General features: G+C 37.4%; 1 protein-coding gene across 1 annotated transcript in view; it reads left to right on the plus strand.

Annotated features, from left to right (window-relative positions):
• Ppef1 (protein phosphatase with EF-hand domain 1) overlaps positions 1 to 23,036 on the plus strand; it is a 63,922-nt gene that overhangs the window by 19,303 nt on the left and 21,583 nt on the right. The window contains exons 5-6 of the mRNA XM_036175131.1: positions 3,164 to 3,210; positions 21,855 to 22,021. Of these exons, the coding sequence (XP_036031024.1) occupies positions 3,164 to 3,210; positions 21,855 to 22,021 (214 nt within the window). The remainder of the gene's footprint in view (positions 1 to 3,163; positions 3,211 to 21,854; positions 22,022 to 23,036) is intronic.

Here is a 23,036-nt window from a genome sequence, read left to right on the forward strand (position 1 = left end):
CCCCAAAATCTGTTTCTTGTTCTTCTAAATAACAAGATTTGAGATTTTGTTATCTTATAGGCCAGCCTGGCAGGATATTGCTTCAAGAAACAGTACACATTGAAATTCATCACAGTTGGTGCTCAGCATGCTTACACTGTCTGCGAGTGGGGTGCATGGAAGGAACAGCAATTCCCTAACTTCTAATTAAGGCTTTAGGTTACAAAACAGTGATTGTTATTTTCCAAATCAGTTTTTAGCCCACGTTCTCTTATGCTGGCAGGTAGAAGTGGATTTGACAATCTAATTAAACCCTCTCCATTCCCAGCATCTCATAGTGGTGACAGGGACTTGATATAGCAGTATATGTCTCATGGCATGGCCTGACTCCGGTTTTTGAAGAGTCCCTAATGGTTTAATTTCAACCTTATCAGGCCACCAGATCTCTCTAGATAATAATATACCTAAGCACAGAGACCTTTTATTCAAAACCATAGCAGGCTTTGCTTTTGATGGAAATAAAGAACTATGGGTCATAAGGCTTGGTAAACCATGCCAACCTGTGAAGCCTCTGAAGCCAGAGTCTAGCTTTTCTAGCAGAATATACTTTAACAGTCAAAACCAGATGTTAGGATCTGCTCCTGTGCATTTTCCATTAACCCTTCAGTTGCCATTGTAGATCTAGCTAAATTGAGGTTACAGATGTGTGCCACTGCACCCTAGAAGAAGAAATGAGTTAGAGGACATGGAGGCCCTAGAATTCCACAGTATGAGAACTGAAAATCTCTTACAGAGATGTACTGGTTCCTTTACTAAAAGTTAAGTTTTTAATTTTTTCCCATGTTAGGGATCAAACCCAGGGCCTTGCACATGCTAGGCAAGCACTGTGTTACTGAATTATATTCCCAGCCCCTATATCTTGTTCAAATGGGTGAAATAGAGGCCCAAAGAGAAATACGTATTGTCATTATTTCTACATAGTACCCTGTACCCTAGCTTGCTCAACTAGTCAGTGATAGGATTGGTATTAAAAATGAGATCTTCTATATTCCAGACTAAGGAGAGTGCTACCTTTGTACTTGTCTGTCTATTTTTCACTTATCTTCATCAGAAAAGTACTGGAGACTGAGTAGACTGGACAAGTCCATTCATTTAAGGGACCCTACATTTGGGGCATTTATTTCCAGATTTTTTTCCTCCGCATAGCACCTTTGGTAAAGAAAATGCCAGAACCAGTAGATTTCCTTAACATAAATGAGTTTTTCTGTCCCCCACTTCATTTTTAAGAAAAAAGTTATTTTAGATTGTGTCTCATTATGTTGCTGATGCTGTCCCGGAACTCACTGTGTAATATAGGATGGTCTTGAACTCTTGATCCTTCTACCTTAGCTTCTTGAAGTTTGGGTGTTTAATTTACAATTTGTATTATAAATCATAATCAATTCTGTGCTCATGTTGTTCTTTACAGTTAAAATATCTTTATGTCTGCCTTCCCATGGTATGTTGATCTTATTTTTCCTAAAAATATTTGTATAGCTTTTTTTTCTCCCAACTGCCGTGACTTGAATCAAGGATCCTCAACTTTTATAGGCTGAAACAACTTCATATTTTAGCATCCAGCTATCATAGTACTTCATATTCAAATTTCTGTACATATAGTCATGGTAGTGGTGGTGGTGTGGTGGTGGTGGTGGTGGTGGTGTCTGTGTATGTGTGCTCGCACATACATGTGCATGTGTGCACGCATGTGGAGACCAGAGATTGATGAGGGATGTCTTTCTCCATTGCTATCTACTTCACTTTTTGAGTCAGAGTATTTCTCTGAACCTGTAGCTCATTAATTGGCAAGATTAGCTGGCCAGTGAGCTCCAGGGCTCTGCCTATCTCTGCTTCCTGCAGCACTGAGGTTACAGGTGGGTGCCACTGCACCTTGTTTTTGACTTGGTTGATGGGGATCCAAACTCAGGTTGTCAGGCTTGAATAACAAGCACTATACTCACTGAATCATGTCCACTGCCAAAATACTGATATTTTCAAAAGGCAAATGACTCTGAAGCAAATTAGAACAAAATAATTAGGAAAATATATTAAACATTTAATTGTTTAACTTTTTGAATGAGACTATCTAAAGGTATTGACATTTAGGTATTCAGACACATCAATATACCCTTTATCTTATTGTTAATATTATGACAATTTTATAAATAAGTGCTGGTGATGTGGGATTTAAACTTTATTATTTCTAGTGTAATTCAAGTCTTCTGTCTTGTGTGATTTTAAATAAACTGAGAAAAAATGTTCCTAAATTAAATTATATGGTAATTAAGTTGAAAACAAATTTTGAGAAAAGATTATGAAAGATAGATATTTTACTTAAAATTATTTATCCAAATAGAAATGTTGAATATTCATATAGTCATTCATTTTTTAATTAATGAGTCATATATTCAATAGCTTTAGTTGGATTTTGTTTTTTCCTCTGTCTCATCAAGAGAATCTCAACTATCTAGTCATAATTTTTAAACTTTTAAAGTTATAAATAAAATGAAGCAAAATCCAACAATGGATGGCTACAGATTTAGAGATTAAATGCATATCACTTTTGAGTGCCTGTAATCTCCTAGGGTCTATGGTAGGTCCTTGGAGAGTTAATGCTCCCTGTGATAAGTACTTTTGCTGCTCTCCTGAGCATTCAGATGTAGGCAATACAGCAGAAATCACTCTGAGTTTTAATTTTGAGGTGAGAGCATGCTGGGTTTGAATTCCAGCTCTGATTTTGGTGGCTGGGTAACTGGATAAGTTTCGTAACTATTATGAGCCTCCTTTGGAATATAAGAATGATGACAATACTACTCATCTCATAGAATGGGTGTTGAGGATTGAACAAAAAAGTAAACATAAAATTCTTAGTATAGAGTTTAGCTCAGAATAAATGAAGCCCTACATAAATGGCTGGAGCAAACAGTTCCAGATTTCCAGATGCTGCCCCCAACCCTCTACACACAAGAGGAGGGGAAGAAAGAGTCCGTGGAAGCAAGCTGCATATTGAATCAGCGGCATCGACTTAAGGTGGAAACCTAATCCCATGAAAATACTTGGGGTATTTGAGATTTAAAATTCCATAACAAAGTAAGCATTGCATCTTGGTGCCTACTGAATAATGACTTTTTCATTTGTATTCCAGGTGATTTGCATGGGAAATTGGATGATCTTTTGTTGATCTTCTATAAGGTAAATGATTGCTTTCCTAACTATTTGTGCTTTTGGTAAGTGAGGGCAGTCCTAGGGCATATAACAATGTTAGTTTTGTTGTATGCATGCCTATACACACAAATATAAATGTAATGTAACAGGTTTTTTTAATCTTAGAAGCTCAAAGACTTGTAGAGACATGTCTTTTGATTTTTTCACACATCTCAGAGATTTGCTAAAAAATGTAATTAGATTCTTGTTCAACATTGTGGCTATCTGTGTATCAGTTAGAATGTGTACCTTTATTATACCATAGAGGTTGAAGTGGTATAGGATGAAGAGGAATGCAGTCTGCTTTATTTTGCTTGGAAATTAACACATTGCATAATGAGTCTTCTCTTTGATTGCACACTAATTATGTGTGAAAAGAGATTCCTTTAGTAAGTTTCCAATTGCTGTCTTTTCTCCCTCAATTCATCAGCTCTGAGTTCAGCGACTCTGCTGGTGTGTCATCTTTGCCACACAGCCACATAGTGTGGCTGGCATGGAGTAGATCTGGATCCCTTTGACTCCATTTACTCTTCTCTCCTGAATGTTTGCTTCTAGGATGATGACATCTAGAAAATTGTTCCTGGGACTCCAGGGCTAGCTTTTAACACTGCTCTTCTAAATGTCTCTTTCTGTTTGCTGCATTTATTGTTCACCTTTGTTATCCTCGTGACTAGCAAGATTAACCACAATTAGTTTTTTAGCTTCCATATTATCTTGGGCTTCTATTCCATACATTATCTTATGGATAAAATAATGGAATAATCCAAGAGCATTTTTATTTTTTAATACTTATTTATTATATTTTTATTTAAAATTTTGATATAATATATTCTGATAATATTCTTTCCCTTCTCCTAACTTCTCCTAGATCTTCCCCATGTCCCTACCAACTCAACTTCAAGTTCATGTTCTCTCTCTGTCTCTGTCTGTCTGTCTGTCTCTCTCTCTCTCACACACACACACTAGCAATTTTATTGATTTTTTAAAGACAGGGTTTCTTTATGTAAGAACCCTAGCTGTCCTTGGACTCTCTTTGTAGACCAGGCTGGCCTTGAACTCCCAGAGATCTGCCTGCCTTTGCCTCCTGAGTGCTGGGATGAAAGGCATGTGCCACCATGCCTGGCTCACCCAGCAGCATTTTTAAAGAACTATATTATAACAGAAGTGCAATCTTTTGTTTTATTCATCCATAATGGCAACTTGGAAGAAAATGAGATAGGCCAAACTAGAAGTAGGTCAATGGATCTGGCACTTTGGAACAGATTTGGATGAGACTTGCAGCAGCCTAAGCAAGGAGGGTGTTCATAGGAAGTTGGAAGCTCCCTAGGCAGTTGGTGGTATAGGAATTTCAGACAAAGGCTTACTGGTAGGAAACTGAGGGAATTAGTAAAGGCAACTTCTGGATATCAGCATGGCTAGGGAAGAAAGGAAGAGGCCAGTGTGGGAGGAATGGGAGTATTGAAGGATTAGAATGCTCACTAGGTTCAGGGAGTAGCTAGAAGGGCCTTAGGAAGCAGCATGGGTGGGAAATTGAAGGAACAATATTCCCAGGTGATATAAGGTCTGAGGTAGAATCAGAAGGCAAGCTACAAGGATGAGTAAAAGAATATGAGCAACAAGGAGGGCAAGTACCAGGCAAACAATATGTGTTGTATAGTTGGCCCCATAGACCTAGCTAGAGTGGAGGAGCTTAGGAGCTGAGCAAGAGATTTAGTCAAAGGTCCTGGGTTTGAAAGGAGGCATGCAAAGTGTTAGACCTTCCCCTACCCTGACCCCAAAGTGTTTATCCTTGCAGGAAATGGGTTCTTTTCTTCCAGAGTGATGCTGGAGTCAGGGGTCCAGAAGCATCCTTAAAGGAGGCCCACATTGTGGAGAGAATTCTTTCTGGATGAGGTGAATTAGAGGGAACTTATTTGCTATGATATGGGGATACCCCTGGCCAGATTGGAAAGGTGTAGGAGATGAAGGATGGAGTGGTAAAGGGAAGTTTCAGGTTGCCCAATATGAGGAATATTTCTCTGCATTACTAAATGTCCAAAAGTAAGATCTGAGGATGGGGATATGGAAACCAATAACCAAAACTATGTGGCAATAACCAAAACTATCTGGCAAGTCTACCTAGAGACTTTAGAAAATACATAAAAAGAAACTGGTTGAACAAGTTAAATAGGGAAAGTGGTCTCTAAATTCCAAGGCATTTAGAAAAGAAATGTTTTCAAGGGGGAGCTGAAGGAATTGGGGTATGATCAGACACTGAGTCCTGGAGTAGAGAGGTCAGAACAGAGTATTCTGACACCATTCTTTAATTGCACTGGCAAAGTGACATGGAACATATAAAACTGGAAGGTGCTAATGTAAAGACTGAACAGGAGGCGGTGGGCGGTAAGAAGCATAAAAGGAACTCAAGGTGAAAATATAGCATTCACATGGAAGCAAGAAACATCTCAAGAGTTCTTCAGTGACATTATTCAGGAAATGGAGATTAGAGGCTCTGAAGAAACAGAGAAGGAAGCGTGAATTGGGGGACATTTTGGAGTGATATATAAGAGCCCTGGGTTGGAATTTTGCCAAGCTCAAGGTGAGAAGGTAAAATGCAGATTGGGCCTGGAACTACATCACTTGCTTGATTTAATGGAGAGTGGAGGGAAGAACCATTGACGATGACAAGGTTTTCCTTTGAAGAAACTGCAAAGAGATCTATGTCCAACATGAGGACTATATTAATCAAATTGTATTTATTGGCTGCTGAGATACGAGGGAGGTGCTTCTAGGAACAAACTCCTGTATTAATGCATTTTCCAAGTGCCCTTTTCCTTCTGCAGCTAAAACCGTATGTGGGAAGTAAGCATGCCCAGATGCTTTCCTTTCTGCCATCTTTATAAGACAAGCTAAGGCATTTGTACTAATTGAATAAAGGGTTTTTTGTGGGTTTTGTGTGTGTGTGTGTGTGTGTGTGTGGTTTTTTTTTTTACTGTATTGGGGAAAATGCCTGAGAAGATGCATACCATTTTAACCTTTGAAATGTGTGCTTCATGACCCTGAGCTGAGCATGCTCAAAAATGTGTCCACTGTCTTTTCTTCTTAAACTGAACATGCTGAGAAATGTACTTCCTGAGTGAGTGTTCCAGGAACATGCCCACACCCTTACAGAGATTTCCCATGTAAAACCCCTATGCTGCTTTCACTGGAAGAGGAGGTTTCACGGGAAGAGGATGTCTGCTGTTCCCTTACCTACCACAGGAAGCAAACTTCCCTCGCGTGCATTTCTTGGTCACACTTGTTTTGGTTTTATGCTCACCAAGATGTGAACCTACTGTGCTTAGTTACTTACTCTGTCTGATATTCATGGTAAATGAGTTAATTTTAGTGGTGAGTGCCAAAAAAAAATGTGTAGCTATGTGAGATGATAGGTATGTTGATTTCCTTCACTGTGGTTCCTTTTTTAGTCTTTGTATGTAGCCTGTAACATCATGTTATATATCTGAAACATATACAATAATAACCTTTTAAAAGGAAGAAAATTTTTAAAAAGAAATAATAACCTTTTAAAACTTTTAAAAGGAAGTCAGGATTAACTGTATAAGGCAGTGAGGGCAAGGGAGATCAGCACTAATATCATTAGTATTTCTAACAATGGCACAAGAAAAAGTGCTGAAACCTTACATTCATGTGTGTGTGTGTGTGTGTGTGTGTGTGTGTGTGTGTGTGTGTGTGTGTTTAGTTTCAGTTTTTGAGACAGGATCTTGCTTTGTAACACAGGCTGCCTTCAATGACCCAGGCTTCCCTAAAAATCAGGATGATTCTACTTTGAATGCTGAGATTACAGATCTGAATAACCATGCTCAGCTTATTATTATTTTATTATTACTGTTTTGAGACAGGGTCTCACTATGTTGCATTGGTTGGTTTGTAACTCACTCTGTAGACCAGGCTGCCTTTGAACTCATAGAGATCCTGCCTCTGCCACTGAGTGCTGAGATTAGAGACATGTGCCGAGCCTCATATTATTATTTGAAAGGCATTTGTACTAATTGTATAAAGTTTTTTTTATCGTATTGGGGAAAAATGTCTGAGAAGATGTGGTTTAATGGTATCTGAGAGAAGAAATGGCAGGAAGATCTTATGATGATGGTATAAGCCCTCAGCCTATGACAACTGAGTACCTAAGATAAAGACAGTGAAGTGAAGAGCCAGGACAAAAGACACATGCAAAGAAGCACTCTCTGATTTCCAAAAGTTAACGTTTGGGTCTTTTCTGTCTCATTTTGGTCTGTAATTTAAATGCAGAATGGTAACACTTTGCATGAGGGTGGTCATACCAAGAATACAAACTGTTCTAGAAACTGTTTCTCCACATGCGGAAAAGGATACCTTACCTCTCAGGCTGTCAAACTTACAACTGCATTCCTTTCTTTGCTGTCACTCATATGGTTTCAAATGGAGGACTTGGTTCAAACCTAATCTCTTGACCTCTTGAAATAGTCATGAATCCGTTTGACTATTCATAGGACAGGCCATAGGCCTTAACACAAAGATCATTAATCATATATCACAGAAACATTTTCTAACACAAGGTCCACATAAATTTGCCTATCTTGCTACTCACCCCACATACAATTGGTCAGTAGGAAGAGATGAGGCATAAGTCAGATACAATGGCAGCAACACAAAGTGAACATGCTTCTTTATGGTAAGAGTGCTGTGGATATCACTCTGTATAAATAAAATGCTGATTGGCCAGTAGCCAGGCAGGAAGTATAGGCGGGACAAGCAGAGAAGAGAATTCTGGGAAGTGGAAGGCTGAGGCAGAGAGAGACGCTGCCAGCAGCTGCCAAGAGAAAATGTTAAGATACCAGTAAGCCGTGAGCCACATGTCAACTTATAGATTAATAGAAATGGGTTAATTTAAGATATAAGAATTAGATGACAAGAAGCCTGCCACGGCCATACAGTTTATAAGTAATATAAGTCTCTGTGTGTTTACTTGGTTGGGTCTGAGCAGCTGCGGGACTGGCAGGTGAGAGAGATTTGTGGGCCAGGCAGGACTGGAGAAAACTCCAGCTACATAAGAGGAGGTGTGTAATTATAAAAACAATATTACCATGAACTGAGTAATATTGGGAAGTATGTTAGACTTTGCAGAAGCAACTGAGGGGATGTTTAGATCAATGAGCCTGTGTGACAAAGAAAGTTTTAGGTTGTGTGGCATATAGTCTGTTAAGCAAATGAACAAATGACACATTTTCCAAACTCCCAACTAAGAAGGTTAAAGTAACTCACAAACTATTTTAACTTTTAAAGGGGTAAGTTTCCACAAGCTGGATAATGAATATAAACAATGCTTACAGTATGAATGAATATTATTGTGGCATCAAATACAAAGGTTTTCTACTCAGGGTTGTAGCAGGCACACGGCTAGGAGCTAAGAGATCACTTCAGATCATGGTAGGATTTCTGTGATGGGCTCTGATTCTCACTGCAATATTTTGTTCTCAGTCAGTTCAACAACAGCTCACTGAATCCCTGTCCAGTGCAATGATTCACTCCGGCTCATTGGCAGAAACTATGGGTTGAGTCATATTGGTGTGAACCCTGATATCCAAAGCTTATGTAGAGTTAGCTAGTGGTCATACTTTAACTTATGTTGATTTCATTATTATGCTTTAAGGGAAACAAAATTTGAATTTTGCAGAACAGTTTGCTCAACTGTATCCTGTTGGAAATTTTTAAAGCTAGACATACCTGATATTTTTGTCTTCCTTTAGCCAAATTATTATTATTCTCCATCAACCCTAAAGAAACCAAAAGTTTTGCTTTAATGAAAAAATCTTATTCACTTCTCAGTTGGCATTTTGCTATAACCTTTCTTCCTCATCAGTTCCTCTGTACATTATGATATAAGCAAAGCTAAATGCTCAGGTTTGGTCCAGGTCAACATTGTCTGACAGACAACAGCATTACTAGAATGCCTTATCAGTTTACTTTTCCCTTCCAAGTGGTTAGTTTGGCTCAAGACTTTGTTTTACAATGCTAGGGATTGAACCTAGAGCCTCCCACATGCTAGGCAGACATTCTGCCGCTGAGCTATAGCCTCACTCCTTTGTTTCCTTTTTTAATGTTTGAGACATTAGACTCACTCCAGAACCCAGACATGCCTTAAACTTGTGATCTTCCAGCCTCATCCTCTTAAGTAGTGGGATTTCAGGGTCAATACTTTTAACATTCTAACTGATCATGTGCAAAAAATGAATCTTTCCACTAATTTATTCACTTAGTAAGCTTTTTATTTGGTCTCTGGTACTGAAGGCATAAGCATCATGTAAAAACTAGAGCAACATCCAAAGATGAACTATAGAGTTCATTCATTTCATACCTATTAAATACCAGTTATATATGAGATAATATGCTAAAACTTGGCAACATAGTATGACTAAGAGGAAATTATTGCCCTGACAGAGTTTAGTGGGAAATTTAATTGATAAAAAAGACATAAAACCCTGGGATCAGTTCCTAGCACAGATATGGAGGTGGGAACCATAAGGAACAAAAAGTAATTGAGAAAAGGTGTATTATGATTGGGATAAATTTGAAGTTCTAAGGGAGCATATTGGCGGGACACTAACTTCACTGAAGACTTCCTGGATGAAGTAGCTAGTTTGTGTTTGAGACAAGATCTTGCTGTGGACCCAAGTTTGATCTCCAACTTGTAGTAATCCTCCTCCCCCAACTTCCCAAATGCTGGGATTCCAGGTGTGCGGTATCTCGCTTGATTTATCATTTTATTTTATCTTGAGACAGTGTTACTATACAGCCCAGGCTAGCCTTGAACTCAAAATCTTTATCCTTTAGCATTCTGAATACTCGTGGGATTACAGGTATGTACTACAATGTCTGGGTTAAGGGATAGTAGTTTTGACAAGCCTTTTAAGAAAGTTTAATAATTAAGTAAGAGCCCAAATCATGAAGGAAATTCTTGAAGGATAGGGAAGACTTTATTATATACTTTCAAGTGTTATACTGCAATTTCAGACCAATGATTGCTTTTGAGGAATTGTTCTTAGGTTTTTGTTTGTTTGTTTGTTTAGTATTTGACTATTAATTTCTTGGCATTTAGCACTTTAAAATTGAGATATTTTCAGCTCACACAATCCCATCTGGCTTGGGAAAGAATTTTTCCCCTCTAGGTACCATACTCTTAACCACAACAGACCTTTGCTAAAAGGGCACCTCCACTTTATATGTCTTCAAATGTAATTTTATCATCAAGTGAAGCAATTTACATATCATTAGTTAGGTCATGTTTTTAGATTTTATTTTCTGAAAAGGTTAAGTGTAATCAGCCACTTTTGCTTAATTGGAGTGACCAATTTGAAATACTTCATTTAGAGCCTCAGTCTTGGTAACATTACAAGACATTTTCCCTCACTGAATGGAAAGCTTGAAACTGTAAATCAAGTATTAGTGAATTAGTTTGTTAAATTGGTGCTGAGAGTGGTGCTCCTGAAGCTGAAAAGCCGTGATCACAGAGCAGCTAATTAACTCTTAACCCTGTGGGTATCATACTGATGCTGTTCGTTGGGTTCCATGCTGTCTTGTTTCACTTTTCTTCCTTTCTTCCCCACACTCCTCCACCTCAGCCCATGCCCATAGCTTTCCCACTGTGAAGGTAATCAAACCCTTTATTCCCATCGCTGGGATACTTCATGCTGCCACTGAGATAAAGTCGTTTCCTTTCTGAGAAGAGTAGATCTTGAAAATCAAGGTTGGAAAAATGAAAGTTGCAATATTATAGAGTTGAAGTCCAGATGTTATTGTTTGATATGCTTTAGGGTATGTCCAGATATGTTGAAATAACCTCCAGATGTCTATTATCAAATGCTTCGGTGGGAAGTAGGCGAGAATATAAAAAAATGTCTCATCTTTTGTGTGTGTCTAAGTTAATTATGTTCTGCTTCTTTTTTTCCCTTGCAGATCATCTGAGTGCTTTTCAAAACTCTAGTTACCCTGGGTTTTCTGTAATTCTTGGCTTAATCTCCATGTCTTGAGAGGTGTGTTATTTATTAGCTACAGCGCAAATCTGAGTTTACTGGAACTGAGTGAAGAAGTTTTGCTCATTTGAAAGGAACTGAGAGAACTCTCAGTAGCAGGAGCCTAGAGACTCATGTAACTAAGGAAACTTAGTTCCTTTATTATTTGGAGACTAAAATGTGTTCTAACTTGGATTATGCAAAGTAATTTGACTAATCCTGAACAAGCAAGACAGGAATATATCCAAATAAATTTTGCCTTTCTTGAAGCCATTGTCTTGAGAGGCTTAACAGTTAAGTCAGTATACATTAAGATTTCTTTTTTTTTTTTAATTGTGGAAGTGGGGAAGTGGTAGTGGTATCTGTGCATGCGTGCGTGCATGCGTGCGTGCGTGCGTGCGTGTGTGTGTGTGTGTGTGTGTGTGTGTGTGTGTGTGTGTGTTCACTTCTGCTAGCATATATAGAGGCTAGAGGTTGACATCAGGGTCTTCCTTCATCACTTTCCACATGATATTTTGAGACAAGGTCTTTCAAAGTACTTGATGCTTCTTGTGTTGGCTAGGATGGCTAGCCATTGAGTCCTAAAATCCACTTGTCTCTGTCCCCTAGTATTGTGATTACACACCTGTACCAGCACACCAATCTTTATTGTAAGTTCTGAGAACCTGAAATCAGGCCCTCCTCCTTGCCTAACAACTAGTTTATTCACTGAGCCTTCTCCTCAGCCCTCATGTGAAACTTGAGCTTTGCTTTAATTTTTTTTTTCTTTGAGGCACTGCTTATCAAGAATACAACTGTTAATTTCTAAGAATCAATCATGGAGCAAGAATTTTTCTAGTCACATTGTATTATTTCTTCTAAATATTATTGGATTGTGATATAAGAAAATGCCCTGTGAGATATTTTTTAGTTTGAATTTATTAAGGATTTCTTTTAGGCCAAGTATAAAGTTAATTTTCACCAAGTTTGCATGGGTATCTGAAAAATTAATTATACTGTATTTGTAAAATTTTCTGTATAACTATTAAAGTTTATTGTTTTTTCAGTTTGTATAACTTTTCTATTTTAGTTGGCTAAGTATATGTATTATATATTACAATAAATAGTCACCTTCATACCTAGTGCCTTGAAATGACAAAATTTAGTATCTAAGAGTTTATGTGGGTCTGAAATTTGGGTGCAGCTTAGCTGCATGATTCTGACTCAGGATTTCTCATGGGATTCTAGGTCAGCTATTGTCTAGGGCTGTGGTCATCTGAGAGATTGACTGGATCAAATAAGAGCCTATTTTCAAGAAGACTAACTCAGGGCTAGAGAGAAAACACAGTAGGTAAGAGCACTCCTCCTGCACAAGACCCATGTTTGGTTCCCAGCATCCACATGGTCCTGCACAACCATTTTAACTCCAGTTCAGGGCTTCTTTTGGCCTCCGAGAGCACTGCACACACATGGTGTGTGTGTGTGTGTGTGTGTGTGTGTGTGTGTGTGTGTGTGTGTGTGTGTGTGTATACAGACAAGCACTCATACGCACAAAATAAATCTTTCAATCTTTTAAAAGTACAGAGAGATGGCTAAGTCATACAGCTCTAGGTGCAGCATTTCATTTCCTTCCTAAACTCATAGGTCTCTCTACAAGGTTGGCTGAACATTCTCATGACAATAGCAGTTGGTCTTCCCCAAAGTGAGCAATCTAAGAGACAGAAACACGAAGCTGCACTGTCTTCTGTGATTTAAGTCTCTAAAATTTCACATAATCACTTCTACGATTTTTTTCCTGTTTATTAGAAGCATGTCATTAAGTCTGTCTCACTCAAGGGGAAGAAAATTAGATTTTACCTTTAAAAAAAAAGAGTGTCAAGAATTTATGAAGGGCCAGACAGTGGTGGAGCATGCCTTTAATCCCAACACTCGGGAGGCAGAGGCAGGCGGATCTCTGTGAGTTCAAGGCCACCCTGGTCAACAAAGCAAGTTCCAGGAAAGGTGCAAAGCTACACAGAGAAACCCTGTCTCAGAAAAAAAAAAGAATTTATGAAGGTTATTTTAAAGCAATAATTAAACACAAATATTCACTACCTTTGTATTGTTAAACAATTTATTTTTGCACTTGTGGTTAGAATATGAAACAAATATTCCTTCTTTGAATATTGATTACAAATTCATAAAATGTATATTGTTTATGAAGTGCTTTTTATCCTGTTATAATGAAACTTTATGATTTTGTTAAACACTTTAATTTTTAGGATGCTAGGTACTATACCCAAGCCTTCTGTGTGCTAGGCAAGTATTCTACCACAAAGGCACATTACCACCTGTCTTTGAGCCAGAGTCTCACTATGTCACTCAGGCTGACCTTGAACCTGTTCTGTAGCCTAAGTTAGCTTAACACTTGTAATCCTTCTGTTTCTACTTCTCTAATACTAGGATTATAGATGTTATGAAACAACACCCAGTTAACATTTTAATCTTAAATTCTATTTTGTCTCCTGATAATATTTCCATTCTTATCTTCTCTTTGTTATATCTACCTGTTTTTAATCTTCTCTAACCTCATATGTATATATTTTTCAGAAGTAATATTTACCTGAGTTTTTGTTCTAGCATAGCTTTCATATTTTAATGTGAAAATTCAACTCATTTAAATGTTTGAAATTTTTCCTTATATTTTTCTTTACCATTTATTTTGCTTTGTTTGTTTTTTCTTTATGTTGTTTTGATGATTTTCTTTTGTATTATTACTGTATTTGGACTTTTTTAAACTAATTTTTAAAATTGTGTTTGAAAATTTAACTTTTTCCCATTTATTTTTATTTCCTTCCTATTTGTAATGTTTCTAATACACTGTGTGTATTTATTAAATAGTTAAACATTTATTTTTACACCATCTTTCTTACTTAGGGTTACTATTGCTGTGATAAAACACCACAATCAAAAGCAAATTGGGAAGAAAGTTTTTTGTTTGTTTGGCTTTGGCTTTGGTTTTGGTTTTGGTTTTGGTTTACCTTATGCTTTCACATCATAGTCCATCACTAAAGGAAGTCAGGACAGGAACTCAGCAGGGCAGGAACCTGCAGGCAGGAACTGATGTAGAGGCTGTGAAGGGCTGGTACATATTTGCTTATTCCTCATGGCTTGCTCAGGCTGCTTTCTTATAGAACCCAAGACCACCAGTCCAGGGATGGCACCATCAATCACTAATGAAGAAAATGCTTCACAGACTTGTTTATAGTCTGAATTTATAAAAGTATTTTCTCAATTGAGGATCCCTTCTCTCTGATATCTCTAGCTTGTGTTAAATTGATTTAAAACTAGCAAGTACACCATGATTCTCTTTTACTGAGTAAACCATTCATTTCTTATTTATATATTTATTTATTTATTTATTTGTTTGTTTGTTTGTTTGTTTATTTACTCATTCATTCATTCATTTTTGAGACCAAGTCTCGTGTTATATGGCCTAGGCTGGTGTTAAACTCTCTTTGTAGCTGAGGATGACTTTGAATACCTGATTCTTTTGTCTTCATTTCTCAAGAGTTGAAATTCCAGGTGACTGCCATCATGCTCAGTATTGTGTGGTACTGGGGACTTCAGGCGTGCTGTGGTGGTTTGAAAGAAAATGGTCCCCAAAGAGAGTGGCACTATTAGGAGATGTTGCCTTGTTAAGGAAGTGTGTCACTGTGGGGGGTGGACTTTAAGGTCTCTTTTGCTCACACTTCCTCAGTGTGACTATCAGTTGACTTTTTATTGCCTGCAAGATCTAGCACTCTCAGCTCCAGCACCACATCTACCTGTATGCCACCATGCTCCTTGTAATGATGATAATGGACTGAACCTCTGAAACTATAAGCTAGCCACCCCAGTTAAATGTTACCTTTATAAGAGTTGCTGTAGTCATGGTGTCTCTTCACAGCAATAGAAAACCTTAAGACACATGCTAAGCTAGCAGTCTACATCTCCAGCCCCATTTTTGAGATTCTGAACTTTAATTTCTGTCTATTGAATCTGAATAATGTATTTGTAATTTTAAACAATTTCCTCTTCTGATTCTAGAATTATTGCTTAGTAATTAAATGCAGTTTGATAATTTCATATTGACTTATGTTTAATAATATATTTGAATACTAGCTGTTCATAGTTGTATTCTGTAGACAGATTTTTCTTTGGGCCACCAGCTCACAAAAAATGACATGGAGACTTAATTATTACTAGCTTAGGCTTGTTTATAACTAACTCTTATAACTTAATTAACCCATATTTTTAATCTGTTTGTTACTTCATCTCCATTTTGCCCACCTTGTTTCTTCCATGTCTGGCTGACGATTCCACCTTTCTTCTTCTCTCAAGACCTCTTTGTCTCCAGAAGTCCCATCTAACCTTTTTCCTTGCATAGATATTGGCCATTCAGCTCTTTACTAAAGCAATTAGAAGGCACTTTGGCAAAGATACATCTTCACGGTGTACAAAAAGATTATTCCACAACATTTCCCCCTTTTTGCCTAAAAAAGAAAGGTTTTTAACTCTAACATAGTAAAACTATATTCAATAAGAAAAATTATGAGATAAGAAGTACATCTATAATGTCCAGTCCATTAGCATTTTGCAAATTCAGAGAAAATACTATATTATGTATCTTATCTTGATGAATTTAAAGTTTTATGCCTAAAACATTTTCTATCATAGCTTATATTACCATCTTAAAACTCTCTTTTTAGACCTCAAAACATTTTCTTAGATAAACAATTTAAGCTTTTATGTCTCTCAATCTTATTTTGTATCTTTTATATAAGTTTCTTTTCTGAATTTGGTAACAAGAAAAACTATAAAACTATAACTAATCTTCAATACCCATCAGAGACCCAAGAATGATAAAATATTACTTGAGTAAACAGGAAGTGCAGAGAGAGCAACTTCCAAAACTAAGAAATGACAGAGACTTCTGGCTGCCTGGATAGTCATCCAAGGTTCCTTGTAACATTGGGGCATCCATCTTTGTTTGGCCTGTGGGCCTAGAATATCTGACAGACTTTTCTGTGAAGCAGGATTTTGAAAGACTGTCCTACCTTGTCTTGGCAAAGTTAAACAGTTGCTTTCCTTTGTGTCTTGCTTGTACATTTTGAACAGCATACTGTCAGCAGTTGAGGCAAGGGCAGTTTCTTGTCCAAATGGCTAGGTTTTGCCATATAAAAAGCAAACTCCAGATGGAGGTTCTTTAATTCCCATCATCCTTTTATGAAGTAGATTGGTGATGCCAGGAGCAGAGTTGTCTCACTGTCATGAAAAGCCCTATGCCATTAAAACATTAAAATGCCAAGTTCTGTTTGAAGACCATCTATCTATTTAAAATAGTCTTTGATTGACCTTGAAAATATACCTAAAATGACTAAGTTTGATTGTTATAGATGACTATTAACCTGTATTTCTTTATTATCCTAAATAGCTTTTAAGGACTAAAACTTCACATTTTAAATGAGCTGTATAGGTACAATATTTTAAACAAGAATTGTGTGTGTGTGTGTGTGTGTGTGTGTGTGTGTGTGTGTGTGTGTAGTATAACAAAAACATAACCTTAAATTTGTATCAATATACAAAAATCCTATGCAAAATATTTAAGACTAGTTATTGTTCAAAAGTAGGCTCAACAATCTACCCTTTTATCCCATAATTTCTATATTATATCCCCCCTTTTTCCCTTCAGAATCAATTCCTGAATCTAATCTCCTTTGTTTAGCTTTCTCCCTGACCATGACCAGTAACAATGTGTAACCAGTCCCCCTAAATGATGACAGCCATAGCCCACCTAACAACCAAAACCTACCTACCCCACCAATTGGGAATGTGGGCATTGTGTTCTTTAGACTGACTGCTTCCTGTTGTCTATGGGTGATGGCATCTTTAGGGAACCAAGAAAATAGAGATAATGGTCAGTCCTTGGAAAACTAGCCATAATATTTGTTGTCCAGTCTCTGTACAATGGGAAAGCACAAGGCTTATCTGAAGTCCTGGCTAGAATAGTCTTTGAGGCTGGACCATCACAACTAGCAGCCTTAAAGCTGTTCTTGATTCAGAACTCTGAGGAAACTGCAACAGAGGCACTGTAAGAGGCTGGATCACCTGGGCCACTCATTTTCATTGGTGTCTGATCCCCTTCATCTGAAAACACAGAAACTTTCAAAGGTAGCACATATCTGCATTAACATAAACATGGACTGCATGTTGAACATAAACCAGCCAAAGATGACTTTTTTTTATGTTTGAGCAGGTAAATTATACATCACCTGTGTTGTAGCTTCTTAAGGTTTATTTCTTTATGTCTATAGCCAGGATTTTCAGGGGGTCTTTCTTGATCAAACCTTTTCTCCATCAATCTTGAAGGAATCCACAGCCTTTCATTTTCTGTGGAAACAAAAGCATAACCTCTTCATCAAAGCAATACATTTTCTGACTTCCATTTTAAAATTAAGGCATCCCTACAAATGTATCGAGGCTGGTTTAATTCAGCAGTCCCTGTTACAATCCCATGTCTCTCAGCAGCTGTTATTCACTCACCGGTAATAAAAAAATTCAAAGTCAACAAGACACCATATGGGTGTATTTTCCATCATTATTTGGCTTATCCTTTTTATATTGTTTTATTCTCTCTTTAAAGACTTTATCTTATTATTTACGAACTATTTTCTCTATGATTCTCTATACCCATTTTCTTTTCTTTTTTAAGCCTAAGCACATTTTTTTAAACACACAGTAACCTGTTTAGAGGTTTTTTTCCCATCTGGATCTGTCTTCAGTGTTCTCTGACCTAGTGAGACAAATCTTAAACTATCATGTCAGCTGCTGTGCAGCTCAGCTTGTGGCCAGTAGCTGCATCTCTGTACGCTAAGCCTACCCAAGAAACCTCAGTCACCAGGAAGCCTCATTTGGCTCTGTGTTCTGAACTTTTTAAAAAAATGTTTCTTAGGCCTTATGTGGATATATGTGCCAGATGTCGGGCACCATGTGCAACAAGTCTTTCTCAGTCCTGCCTGCCAGCTCCCATATAACCACACAGAGACTTCCTATTAATTATGAAAACTTGGACTTAGCTTAGGCTTGTTTCTAACTAGCTCATATAACTTAAATTAACCCATTTCTATTAATTTAGGTGCTGCCAGATGGCTTATAGCTTTTACCTCTCCTCCTACATGTCCTTCTTCCTTTGCATTCAACATGTGACTCTGCATTTCTTCTTCTGAGACCTCTCGGTCCCCAGAAGTCCCTCCTAACCTCTTTTCCTATCTAGCTATGGGCCATTTAGCTTTTTTATTAAACCAATCACAAAGCATTTTGGCAAAGACACATCTTCATGTGTACAAAAAGTTTATTCTACAACAGTACTCTTTCCTCTTAATCTTTCCCTGGCTTGAAGACATTTTAGTTGTTATTGTAACTTGGTTAGAGTATTTTGTTGAGCGCTTTCTGTTGTGAAACATATGAGGGCTATCTTTCTGAGTGCAAGCTCATTGAATAAAGTGGCATTGTATTATCAACTTGTTTGTTGCTCACATCTGAAACTGTGCTTGGTATACATGTATACATACTCATTGTTTGTTTTTGTGGTACTAAACCACTACATATTTTTCTTCTATCCTGAAGAACCTTTGAACCCTCACATATCTGTGTAAATATTTTCTGCTACCCTTAGATGTTAATGATATCTTTGTTGATATAGAATTCTTGTCTCATAGTCTTCTTTTCCTCTTTAATATATAGTTTTTATTCTTCCATCTTCTGCCTTCCTCTACTTCAAATGATAAGTATAATACCAAGCTTATTCTTTCTTTTCCCTTTGTTATTTTATTTTGGCATCTTCTAAGACCTTTAACAAGTAATGGAATCTCTCCCCCATTATGCCTAAGAGTAATGAGCTCTTTCAAACATGAAACTGAAATTTCCTTTTAAAATTGTATTTTTAATTTAGGTATTTGTGTTTCTGAACACATGTGTGCATGCACATGATTATGGACACTATAAAGGCTAGAAGAAGGCATTGGATTCTCTTCCTCTGGGGCTACAGGTGGTTTAAGACACCCAATATGGGTGCTGGATACTCTGCAAGAAAGTCAAGCTCTCTTAACCACTGAGCCATCACTCTAGCTCCTGAAGTCTTTTAGCCATAGAAAATTCCTTTTAGTATTATTTGAATTATTTCTTCTCCCTCTGTTCCCCCCCAACATAGAATGCCTATTATTAGTATATTAGTTTCTTGGTTTTGAGCTGTCTCCCTCACTCCCTGCATCCCTTTATTTCCTTTATTTTTATTTTTCTTCATTCCTTTGTTTCTTCTTCTTTTTTTTTTTTTTGAGGGGCCTTGTGTTTCTTAGGATGGCCTTGGCCTCTGTATGTTGTTAAAGGATGACCTTGAATTCCTATTATCCCTGCCTCTATCTCATACTCAAATGCTGAGATTGTAGGCCTATACCACTGTGCATGGCTCCTACTTATTCTTTATGAATTCTATCATTTTTGGTTTTTAAAAATCAGTTTGCTCTCTGAAGCCAGTAATATATTTCAACTCTTCTTTAGTTATCTCTAATCCATTAATTTTTAAAATACAAATACCTTATTTTAATGTCATGAATTTTAAGAAGATTTATTTGCATTGTGTGTGTGTGTGTGTAGTTGAACGCAGGTGAGATGTATGGATAAAGGGATTTACTGCGTGACTCACTGTGTCACACTTCAGCTTCCATGATGAGATTCTCCCTTTCTCCTTTTTCTTTTCTTTTTTCTCTTAAATTTTATTTTGTTTTATTCTGTGGGGAGGGAAGTGGGGGGGGACTGGGAGGCATGATGTTAAAGACACAAAGAATAAATGAAAAGCAAGTTAAAAAAGAAAATGTTAAGTAATGCAATCTTAAAATTAGAAATAGCATGGAGATCATAATTAATGAATCTTTATTTGTGTTTATGGTTTGCATGGAATTGTTTGTACATATAATATTGAGTTCCCAAATGTTATTACATGGTAATTAAAGAGAGGAGGTTTCATTCCCATTTTTTTAGATGAAGAAAAGGTTAGATAACTTTCTCAAAGATAACTGTGTTTTAGGTGGAGCTGGAGTGTGATATTAATCATCTTATTACAATACACCACTGATTCCCTTCCCCACTTACCTTCAGAACACATTACACTGTAAAAATAATTTTGGGAATCCCTAAGTCATGTGTTATAACCTGAATTGTTTTAAATTACTTTTTATACTGAGATAGATGATTTTAAATGCTCATAAATGGGGGAACGTTGAAATAAAGTAGTAAGATTTTCTTACATAGTTTGAGATCTATCAAAAGAAGAATTTGAAAATAGTTTGAAACATTAAAATAATTAGAGTTATGTATATTCTTTCTTGAAGATAACATTTCTGGGGAAAGTGTATATTTTGACATGACTTTCCTCTTTGTAATACATTTCAAAACATTTGATTGTATCTTGCTGTGCAGTAGGAATGCACTTGGATATTTCCTTATCAAGTACGACACTGAGAAAATGTAACCATGCCATATTAAACATGTTTTGTTTTAGAGTTTGTAGTGAAGGACTGAACAAGTTAATAGCTATTTTAAAACTAGTGTTTTCCCCTGTTCTAGGTTTCTTTTCACACAAATAGTTTTATCTTAACAATAAATGTATAAATAAAAATAGTATCTCATACTTAGGAGTGATACTCAAAGTAGCTGATGTCTGCTACGGCCTGGTCATCAATCGATCAGAATACATACTGAGTAGAAGTACCAGGTGTGGTTCTACCTGCCCACTGGCATATCCGTCCTCTCCCAGTCCTATCTTAAAGAACTGTCCCCTTGCCTGAGTTCTTTCTTTTGTTTGTTCCTTTCATTTTTGTTTTTGTTTTTGTGGGTTTTGAGACAGTGTTTCTCTGTGTAACAGCTCTGGCCATCCTTGAACTCACTTTGTAGACCAGGTTGGCCTCGAACTCACAGAGATCCACCTGCCTGTGTTTCCTGAGTGCTGGGATCAAAGGCTTGTGCCACCAATGCCCAGCTTGCCTGAGTTCTTACATGTCCATTATCACAGGTGATTTGGCAAGGGACATATCATCATCTCCGTTTTGTAGATTGAGATAAATGCAACCCATAGAAGTTAAATATAGGGCCCTTTGAATGAAAATGCTCCAACTGTTAATTTACTGTTTTTCTCTGGGTGGAAGTTTCCCTCTTTTCAGAGAGAAGGATGAGATAATACGTTTTTGGTAGTTACATTATATGTTTTCTTTTTTATTGCATTTTTTCTACAATATATTCTTCCCCTTCCCCCATGAGGGTATCTACTTTTGACAGGACAAATCCTAGCTCCTTCCAGAGAAAACGCATGGTATGTGATGGATAGAATAAGCAATCCCCATCCTCCCTGAAATTTTCCTGTCCCACGCTCATTCTTTGGTTCCAGGTCCCTTGCTGGTATGTGCTCTGGAAGAAGCTCAAGCCAGTGAGCAGATTCTTCCCAGTGAAAGAAATGACTGGAACTCTTTTCTGTTTCTGTAGGAACAAACACATAGCCCTTCTTTTCAAAGAGCATTCTTTTAACTCCTTGTTTTCTTCCTTCTCCTTCCCCAGAATGGCCTGCCTTCAGAGAACAATCTGTATGTTTTTAATGGTGATTTTGTAGATCGAGGGAACAATTCCATGGAAGTCCTAATGATCCTGTTAGTTAGTTTTCTTGTCTACCCCACTGACGTGCACCTGAACAGGGGAAACCATGAAGACTTTATGATGAATCTCAGGTAAGACTGACTTTAGACTTCATTTTTTAATCTCACTCTGGAATTGATGCTGTGTTTAGTTCCCAGCAGATATGTGGAAGCTTAGCTGTATAGAAGGAGAGATAAGATGAATCTGAAGGAAAATCTCCAAGTTCTAAGTATCACCTGCTCTGAAGCTCTCCTCCTATCTCTTCTTCCAGTCCTGTGTTTCCTCTTCCTCTTTATTATATTCTTTTTTTTCTGTCGTACTTACTCTTCACAGTCCATTCTGGGTAAGCATGTTAGGTCAGGGTTGTGGGTCTGGTAGGGGTTGTATGAGCAGACTTAGACGGAAGTTTCTGTTGCTACTCTTGGCTTGCTATAAATTCTGTCTCAGAATCAAGCACAATGTTTTACATTGCTGTGTGTATTTTTTGTGTCCTGGTAATTGCTTCTGGCATAGTTGTTCATAAACATTTTTTGAGAACAGCTGTAACATAGCATTTGGACTATCTGACTCACTGGAGATTTGAGGGATAAAGACTGCTTAAATGGTTTATGAATTCAGTCTGAAAGGCACAGTAGGTAATAAATGTTCCCATCTTTCTTTTTCTTTTCTTTTTATGGAAAACAGAAATCAATTTGTTCTAGAACAATAAGGTTATAGGATGTCTTAGGCTTGGGTCCTAGGCTTTTGGGTGTTGTGATCAAAGCTTTAGCAAATCACTTTTGTCTTCAAGTACAGAGTTTCAGTTCTAATTCCCAAGTGCAAAAACTATAAAGAACAAGAGTCTAGAGGTACTATTGGAAGCCTATTCTGGGTGCCATAAGAAGGAAGGCTGAGCAAACAATGGGGAGCAAGTCAGCAAACAGAGATCTTTTGTGTCCAGGTTTCTGCCTTGACTTTCCTTCATGATGGACTGTGATTGGGACATGCAAGCTGACATAAACCCTTTCCTGTCCAAGTTGCCTTTGGTCATGGTGTTTTATCACAGCAATAGAGACCTAACTAGGCCTGGTAGGATTGGAGATGTAAAAGATGGTTGAGTGTTTGTGA

This window comes from Onychomys torridus, chromosome X (assembly GCF_903995425.1).
Source record: "Onychomys torridus chromosome X, mOncTor1.1, whole genome shotgun sequence".
In the NCBI taxonomy this organism is placed as follows: Eukaryota; Metazoa; Chordata; class Mammalia; order Rodentia; family Cricetidae; genus Onychomys; species Onychomys torridus.